Source organism: Perca flavescens, chromosome 20 (genome assembly GCF_004354835.1).
Source record: "Perca flavescens isolate YP-PL-M2 chromosome 20, PFLA_1.0, whole genome shotgun sequence".
In the NCBI taxonomy this organism is placed as follows: Eukaryota; Metazoa; Chordata; class Actinopteri; order Perciformes; family Percidae; genus Perca; species Perca flavescens.
The window spans coordinates 10,778,447-10,787,869 of record NC_041350.1 but is presented as its reverse complement, the minus strand read 5'-3'; the positions used below and the strand labels follow the sequence as shown (position 1 = coordinate 10,787,869).

General features: G+C 38.8%; 1 protein-coding gene across 1 annotated transcript; it reads left to right on the top strand.

Moving 5' to 3' along the window:
- Positions 1-1,090: 1,090 nt before the first annotated feature.
- bsdc1 (BSD domain containing 1) lies at positions 1,091-8,311 on the top strand. Its single transcript, XM_028565850.1, has 11 exons — positions 1,091-1,338; positions 1,940-1,994; positions 2,953-3,069; positions 3,237-3,404; positions 3,746-3,800; positions 4,289-4,404; positions 4,631-4,699; positions 5,683-5,767; positions 5,864-6,388; positions 6,567-6,670; positions 6,773-8,311. Exons 1-11 carry the CDS (start codon positions 1,328-1,330, stop codon positions 6,800-6,802), a joined length of 1,335 nt encoding a protein of 444 aa, XP_028421651.1. The 5' UTR covers positions 1,091-1,327; the 3' UTR covers positions 6,803-8,311.
- The last annotated feature ends 1,112 nt before the right edge of the window (positions 8,312-9,423 follow it).

The following is a 9,423-nucleotide window of genomic DNA, read 5'->3' as shown; positions in this document are numbered from 1 at the left end:
CGCATATTCAATACGGTGTGCACATACGCTCACATGCACATCCACAGATGTACTGAGATCAGGAGATTGATGAGGGTTGGGATTCAGGTTGGACTTGCTAAACACTAATTAGCCAATATAAAGGCTCAAGAAGGAGAGGTTTGGTCTGGATTCATTTGTTTGGTTTTGTATGCAGCGTATTGGTTAAATGAGGTTTAATGAAAAGAAAACAACTTGCATATGCTTAAATCGTTAGGCTCACTCATGGAAGCATTGTGCTGCAGTTTGTCCTCTTTTGTTTTGATGTGCTTCTGCCAACTATGTGATGGTAACTCTAAACTGCATTTACTTAAATGTTGATGACTTTTCAAACAGTTCTCCTTGTGCCTACACAGGGTGCAGTAATATGTTCAATCTAATTCCATGAGAAATCTGTCTCTGTTGGGTCTGGTATAGATATGCAGAAGTAGGATACAAAACCTTCTGACCTTATAACAGCGTAAAGTCACATGTAAAGGTTGGTCAACTCTTGCTTCTAACAATACATAAACACAATAGAGCAGGGGTCTTCAATGTTTTTTAAGCCAAGGACCCCTTAACTAAAAGAGAGACGGACCAGGGACCCCTTACTACATATATTGTATAAAATGAAGTTGCATATTAAACTGGACCTACAATAATGTGTAGGGTGGCCTAAAGCCTTTACCTTTTTTGCATAGAATACTAAGCTTTTAAAATAGCCTAATAATTGTTGGCATGATTTTATAAATCATGTTTTAATGTTAACATGTAGCACAGTGAATCCTTAGGATGAACTGTGTATGTGGATGGCCTTAGTGACTACCATACCTATAGGCCAGTTAGCAGTGGGGATTTATGTTTGCTAATAATAGCTTGGATTCATGTTAAGACTTTAATTTTTGAAAAAAATTTCAAATATTAACAATAATTTGGAGGCCCCCCTGCACTGACTCTGAGGACCCCCTAGGGCCCCCGGACCCTCTGTTGAAGATCCCTGCAATAGAGAACAACTGAAAGTCCTCTCATTATTTTAGTATGTAGCCCACAGTGATTAACAAACTACAGTATCCTTTCCCACTCAGTCTTTAGCGTTGCCGTCCAATTTGGTCCTCTGCAGCCACCATAGTTAGCTCAAAGACTGCAAACGTATGCTGGTTGTAAACTGTAAAAAATTAAAATTTAAAACCGTGATTTCTCACCGTATATGTGAATGTGATTATCTGTATATCTCAGGAGGGAAGTCACATTGCATTACGCGTGTATTTTTTTTTTTAGCCATGTAACCGGGTTAGAGTTCAGTAAATACTGATGATGTCATCGTCTAAAGATGGCTGAAGGGTGAGAGTGAACTCGCAAATTACTTTTTGTTTTAAAATGAACGGTCATATAGCATAGAGCACAGAAATCGTGTGCCTATTGTGTTCCTTATTGTGTTATGTGTCGTCTAAGATTTGGTATAGTTACTTTGTTTAAACGCTGTACTTTACAGCTCACGGAATCAGTTCAGGAAGTGCATTTGTTTACCAAAACATAGCCTGGCTAGCGTTAGCATCGCCTGGTTAGCTGTGGTGTAGAGCAGCTTAAATCACGCAATAACGAATAGTGGACTATATATATATCCTTTATTTTGGTAACTATCATTTTATTAAGCCTTACAAGTTGCATTCATGGCTTTATTTTGAGTAATTAGCTTGCATGGCAGTGATAGCTGACGTTAGCTAACTCGTTTAGCTTGCCAGGCTGTGTATGTGTAAGTTAGCTAGCTAACGTTAGAGAGAGAGCTTGAGAACGAAAACAGCTGACCGTCTGTCTTGCTGTATTGACACAGCATGTTAAGTATTTGATAAATGTACATGGGTCGTGCAGTTGTGGTGTTATGGAAACATTTTATCTGCTGTTTCAAAACGTAGCTCATTTCTAAATGTCTGTATGTTTACAGAGAAGGCTGGTGGGGAGGCTGGCTTCAGCAGAGCTTCCAGGCCGTCAAAGATAAGGTAATCCACACCATGGACATTAGTACTTCTTACTGTATCATTAGTAGTTGCTCAGCCTTTACAATGTTTGTCAGATGTTGCTCTGAGGAATATTTCAATGCCAACCGCTACTCTCCCTTCAATGTTTACATTTCATAAAATGTTTCAATAGATTCGTAAAACACCAGTTATATTTTACTGAACAACACATAGTATCCGCATATTTGTCATGAAAGGTCAGAGCCAAAACATATACATTATATACCCAGGCAACATTATTACTGACAGTAAAGCCAGTACAATTCATAGACTCAACTGCAGTGGTTTTTCAAATGACTTGAACTCCTCAACTCTACAAAAGCTGGCCACACAGTTGTACAGTTTAATGTCCAAAGCTGTGGTTGCATGATTTTGGAACCATTACCTCTGTCAGTACAAACTGAATGCATAGCATTATTCAGGTAAAAGACACAAGTTAAACTGTCCCAGCTATCTGTTAGCATGAGCAGACAATCAATAAAGTTACAGCTGTTCAGTTCTCAGAACATCTCTTTTTCAAAGAAAGTTTGGCTTTGATGTTCCAGGAAGGAATTCTAGAACAAGTGTGAGGCTGATTCATTCACAGTGCTTGAATTTATTTGCCTTTACCCACTTTTACATTACATTATATCCACATTACTGATGATTATTTATCAAAAAATCCCATTGTGTGAATATTTTGTGAAAGCACCAATAATCAACACTACAATATCGTCGCAATGTCAATATCGGAAGTATTTTTTTTTTTTCATTTTGCTCAGCACTAGTATGTTATTTTTTTTATATATTGTTGCTGTGAGCACCATTGAACTCTTATTTTTGTGTTATTTGAATGTAATGTTTTCACGTACACACACGCCCATCTGAAAAAACAAGAGCTTGCTAATGGAGATGATAAAGTTGAATCTGGATGTTAATTATTTGACTCTCTTCTTTGCAGTCATCTGAGGCCTTAGAATTTATAAAGCGAGACCTGACAGAGTTCTCCACTGTGGTGCAACATGACACAACCTGCTCACTTGTGGCTACAGCCACTGCTGTCAGAAACAAGCTTGCGGTAAGTTGCAGCCTTTACCTCGTTCATTGTTTTTTATCGAAGTATCTCTTGATAGTGAGGTGCAATGGCTGTTGAATGTGTGTTCACCAGACCCACGTCCTAAAATATGATTTAAGTATAATTTGCTAAATACCAAATTTAACCTGTCTATTTATACTGCTTCCCAGGTGGAAGGTTCCTCTGAGACCTCAGAAAAGGTAAAGAAGAGCCTTTCTAGTTTCTTAGGGGTGATAACGGACACGTTTGCTCCACCCCCTGATAAAACCATCGACTGTGATGTAATCACATTGGTGGCAACGCCAACAGGAACTACAGAGATCTATGACAGTTCTAAGGTGGGCAACATTTCTACTTGTACATTTAGCAGAAAAATTGATTTTGGAGTTACCTGTTAATAAGACAGGTTGTCTGTATCACAGAAAAAGGAGTTTCTAAATGATAAAACAGCTGAACTATGAATGCTCTTTGTGCGGGGGTTCTTGTGAATGAACAGTTGAATGGAAAATGTAACTTTTTGGTTAATCTCCTTGAAAATATTGAACAAAGTGTTGATTAATTCAGGACAGATTTAGTTTCCTTATGATTTGCCATAAGAGGCTACTGGACTGTGAAAGTGAGCACATGATGTGCATGTGGAAACAAAGTAACTACAGCTAAGCATTTGTTTACCCTGCAGGCACGTCTTTACAGTTTGCAAGCTGACCCTGCTACATACTGCAATGAGCCTGATGGTAAGACACTACATAGTGAAGTAGTGCAATGCCTCCACCAGAATGTTAGATTAGTTATATTGTGTCTTAATTAAGGCATTCTTTAATTTGTTGTTTCTGACTGAATTTAAGTGTTCACAATGTACAGTATGCTAGTTCTTAAGATTAGTTACTCTCTATACAACGTATCTGTTTTTGTTCTTCCTTTTGCTGCTGTGACACATAAATATCCCCAGATCATACATATTATATTATCTGCCTTTAAAAGCTGCCCTCACAACTTTTATGTCATTTTTGTTTTGTGTTGCCAGGATTTGAATGCTTATGAGTAATAGAATTGTTATAGTCGGTGCTGAATAATTAGTTTTCTGGATTTGTGTGGTGACCCACTATGTAATTCAAAATGTGATAATTGTAAGATGGATGGGATAACACATGCCTTCCTAATATTTGCTGATGATCTTCGGTATCTTTTGAGTGTATTTTAATGAGAAGTTATTTTTGTCCAGGTCCCCCAGAGCAGTTTGACAACTGGTTGTCCAGCTTCAGTTTGGAAGATAAGAAAGGAGAAATCTCAGAGCTTTTGGTCAACAGTCCCTCTATCCGAGCCCTTTACACCAAAATGGTATGTAGTGATGCTTTTATTAACACATAGTGTTACGGAGCCCAGCGTCCAGTTTGGTTTTAAACTAATACATTACATTACATGGCATTTGTTTGGCAGACGCTTTTATCCACTGCAACCTACAATAAGTGCTTTCAAATGCAAAAAGAACAAGATGTCATCATAATTGTAAGTGCAATAAACCAGATGAGGACAGTTAATATTATTATTATTTTTTTTTTCACAGGTGCCAGTGGCAGTTGCACATTCAGAATTCTGGCAGAGGTATTTCTACAGAGTCTTCCAGTTGGACCAGGTAATGACATTATTTTATGTTGTGTATCCTAAAATGCAGACTATCCTCAAGATGTTTTTCCCATAAACTCAGTTCACACACACAGTATCTCACAAAAGTGAGTACACCCCTCACATTTTAGTAAATATTTCATTATATCTTTTAATGGGACAACACTGAAGAAATTACACTTTGTTAAAATGTAAAGTATTAAGTGTACAGCTTGTATAACAGTGTAAGTGTGCTCTCCCATCAAAATAACTCAACACACAGCCATTAATGTCTAAACTGCTGGCAACAAAAGTGAGTACACCACTATGTTAAATTGGCATAGAGGCAGGCAGATTTTTATTTTTAAAGGCCAGTTATTTCATGGATCCAGGATACTATGCATCCTGATAAAGTTCCCTTTGCCTTTGAAATTAAAATCGCCCCACATCATCACACACCCTTCACCATACCTAGAGGTTGGCATGGTTTTATGTCAGTTAGGCTAATAGCTGGTTTGATTTGCATTGAGAGATGATTTTATGGAAAGTACCCCATGCCAATCTCTAGGTATGGTGAAGGGTATGTGATGATGTGGGGCTATTTTAACTACCAATTGAGCTATCTGGCTGCCCACAAAATATTTTTAAAGACAACAGAACCTTTTCAAAATATTAAATACCAGAAAAATTGTAAGGCCATAATAAACTAATGAAATCTAGAACAACAGCCCTTTAATCAGTCCTCTGAAGTCTGTGGTAGTGTTGTGTTGCATTAATGAAACTGTGATTTTTATTTTTTATATATATATACTCACACACACACACACACACACACACACAACATAAGGTGTTTACAAGGAGAACTAACGTATCTTTAGTTAACAACATAAAGGTGGCACAGAATTGTAGCCGCCTTTACATCTTATGTAAGAAAAACAAATGTAACAGATATGCATTACCCAAGGAAGGTTGCTAAAAAAAATTTAACGATACAAACTTTTTTTTTTATTTTAGGAGGAGGCAAGGAGAGTGGCATTGAAGCAAAGGGCAGAACAGACTACACACACCGAGACGCTGGGCTGGGAGGAGGAGGAAGAGGGTATGCTATTTTTAGTTTTACTTTCCAAATACGCAGATTCCCCCGTAAAACCTGTTACTTACACTGCCTCTCTGGTGTTCATGCTGTTGCTGCCAGATGACTTCCTCGGCGCCACGTCATCATCTCAACTCGACTTCACACCCCCGTTAGACAACCGCTCAACGCAGCTGCCCACGACCTCTAGCGCTCCCACAGGAACGCCTCTGCTGAGCTCCGTCCTGTCTCCCGGCGAGGAGCGTGATGCTACCCTCTCAGTCAGCAGCGACAGCGTCAGCCTGCCAACGGAGGTGGAAGTGCGGCCCGAGCCCGTTGTCACGGAGCTGGCCAAGAACCTGACCGAAGCTAGCTTGGAAGATGTTGCGGACAAGTCACAAGAAGAGCAGAGGCCTGGGAAGGGTAACTACCATCTAGCATCCGCCCCTGGACAGAGTGACTTACCTCTTGAGGCTCAAGTGGAAGCTGTAACCCAGCCAGAGGTCACTGTTGATGGGGCATCAGCGCGGGCTTCCGCCCCCACCTCTAAACCAGAAGCAGCAAAGGAGGAGGGTCCGCAGGACCTGAGAGTGTTCGAGCTGAACTCCGACAGCGGGAAATCTACGCCCTCTAACAATGGCAAGAAAGGTACGATGACTTGAGGTTTTTCAGTGGACAGTGAGATTCTTACTGTTCCAGTTTGCGAGTATAAATCCTAACAGGATTAGGTTCAGTGATGTGGTTATGAGTTTTCCACTAAATAGGCTTAGAAGAAGCAGCAGAGTTGGGGTCACAGAAAGTTCCAAATTTGTCTTTCTGTCTCCAGGGTCCAGCACCGATGTGAGTGAGGACTGGGAGAAAGACTTTGACCTGGACATGACCGAAGAAGAAGTCCAAATGGCTCTCTCTAAAATAGAAGCTTCTGGAGAGGTTAGCGTTGTAACATTTACCAGAATGTTAAATTAAAATGTAAAACTGTTAGAATGTTTTACTAACCCCCCATTTTCCTTTTCTTTTTTGTTTGTTTACCAGATGGACGAAGACTGGGAGAACTGGGACTGAGAGCCACTGCAACACAAACTCTGTCCCACCATTTAAAGCTAGTTCTCGGCAGACGAACCACGCTTAACGTGTTTTAACTCTTTGTCCACACTGTCACCATGTCATGAATGTCAGTAGGGGTTTTTCCGGCGGGTTTGGACCATATTGGTAAACCTGTTGAAAAGAGCAACAGGACGACCAAGGCAATAAGAATTACGCTGCTCCGTCAGTTTAGTGCAGATAGGCCGCTAGCGAGGGTAGTGACTCAGGTCTTGGCTATTTCTTGGAATAACTTCTGGCTTTAGAGAGCATATGACACTAGTCACTACCTTTTTTCTTAAAGCTTAAGGACACGCAGTGACAAGTCAGAATGTGAAAGGTATCACCGCAGTAGGGGAGGGGCTGTTTCCCCTTTTTCTTTATGCCATTAAATACATCACATATGTTGGGAGTGCATTGCAAGTTGGACAATGGTTCAACTGCAGGCTGCAAAATGGCCATAATGCTGCTTGTTACCTTTTGTAAATTCGCAAGTTGAATGATGATGATCGATTGATTTAATTCTACCTGTGCCCCGTTCTTTTTTTCTTATCTTTTATTATGCAAGTGAATTTTCAAAATGAAGAAAAAAAAATTGGCCTTCATTCATAGTGTACTTTTCATTTTGGATTCACTCCCAACTCTATAGACGATATATGGCCTTGTAAAACACACAGTAGTATGATAATGTTATCCAAATGTTTTTGTTGTAAGTCAGTCACCTGAAACGCAACCAGCTAATGTGTCATTATTAGTTCTTTACCCTCTCTTCGTCATATGTTATTCATTTTGAATATATGAGCTTGTTGCAGGCTGTAACGGTCCCTTCTATGAGTTGTCTTCTTTGGGTAGAGGATCATATTTAGATATTTGACTTAACAAAGAGAATTCAAAGTGGTCCCAGTGTCAGGGTGTTGGATTCTTTGGCTTGGAATTGAGGGTAGCATCCGTTGTTATGTATTTGTATAGGAAAATATTTTAAATTGGTGAAGTTTAAAGTTTCTCTGTCGGCCCATGTTTGGAACAAAATGGCTCAGCAGGCAGTGTGCCAAGTTGACCAAGGAGCAACGGGGGCACGCTCCATGCTTTTGTGTTTTCCTTTTCCATTATCTGTAATGTAACCGAGAAAAATAATCCTAGAGATTAATATTTATACTAAAATAAATGCTTAATTATTGTATGTGCTTTGGATTGCATGTCTGTTCAATAACATGCAAAACACTGTGCAGATAGTTACTCTTCAGTTGTATGTTTTTTTTTTTTTTTTTGGTTAAGACATTTGCTGTTCTTCAGGTTTTTGTGTTCTGACAATGTTTTGCATGTCTCCAATTCTCGGTTGTGTATCCCCTTCAGATTCACACTTTGAACTAATCAAAGCTGTTCTCCACACATCTGTTTTCAAATCTGTCAAGTTCTTTCTTTTTTTAAAGTCAAGTATTTCACTATATTTTTCAAATGATCATTGTCATTAAAGGATTCATGGCTAATGGGCTTAGTGTTGTGCATTACGATATAATCAAGGAAGGCGGTTTTCCTACTAAAGAAGAAAAACTACACAGGTCTGTTTAAACCAGATAGGCTATCTTCGATAATCGCTTGGTCCACATCATATCTCATTTGTGTAATCCACATGAGTCTTGTGCATTTCCCGCATAGTGACTTGCCACTCATACCAAAAATATTTACTCTTAACACAAATGGTTACTCCTCAACCAAGTTGTTCATCTACTGTGTAGAAATAACAGCTATATTAAACAAAAAAAAGTGGAATTTCACAATAAAAAGTAAAGGCTTCAAAAAAAATTACTCAAAGCTAAGTTTGGTCAAAACTTTAACTAAAGTACCACTGAAACGCTACACTTTAAAGTATTGCCTCTACAGAGGGGTTTTATTGCTATCTGTGCCCCCACACAGAATCATATAGCTGTCTGTGGGTGGGGATGTTGCAGAGGAACAGTCAGTTCAATGAAAAAGAAAAATCACTAATACAAAGAATTTAAAATGAATGTGTGGGGTTTGTCTGACTCTTTATCATTGTCTATATACATTATATAGCATAGTCAGCTATATAGTCTACTGAATGTCATTTTTAAATTCAGGTCATTCAGGTGTTGTGTCCAATCCAGGGAATATCAATCAAATTGGTTGTTTTGATAAGAAATCTCTATTTTATTCATATATTTATATTATGTTCTTAAATCATGTTTTTTATTGTGCACTCATGGCAATATCAATCAAACTACTGTTCGTTTATTCCTTTTTAAACTGGCTTTTTATCTGTTTTTACAAATGAGTTCTATGTATTCGGTATTCTGTGTAAGCTTTTCCAGTTTTTTATTAAAGGATAGTTTACACTAATAGAGACATTCAAACCCAAGATCATACCATTTAAATGGAAATATTCTAAATTATTGGCATAGTATATTTATGGAAGCAGTGTCTGTCCACGTTACAATATGTAAAAATGCCTGCAGTATAGAAATGATGTCACCTGATGGCGCTGTTGCTTAATTTTGGCCACCCCAGTCACAACCTGCCACTCCTTTTCTTTCAGCTGCAGCATCCATCTCACAGACATGGATTAGCCACGTTCTGACATACCG

What these genes read in the sequence shown, in the direction of transcription:
- bsdc1 (XM_028565850.1), top strand. An exon ending in CTGTCAGAAACAAGCTTGCG is followed by an intron (nt 3,070 to 3,236) that starts GTAAGTTGCAGC and finishes ACTGCTTCCCAG; the next exon opens with GTGGAAGGTTCCTCTGAGAC. An exon ending in GAGTCTTCCAGTTGGACCAG is followed by an intron (nt 4,700 to 5,682) that starts GTAATGACATTA and finishes TTTTTATTTTAG; the next exon opens with GAGGAGGCAAGGAGAGTGGC.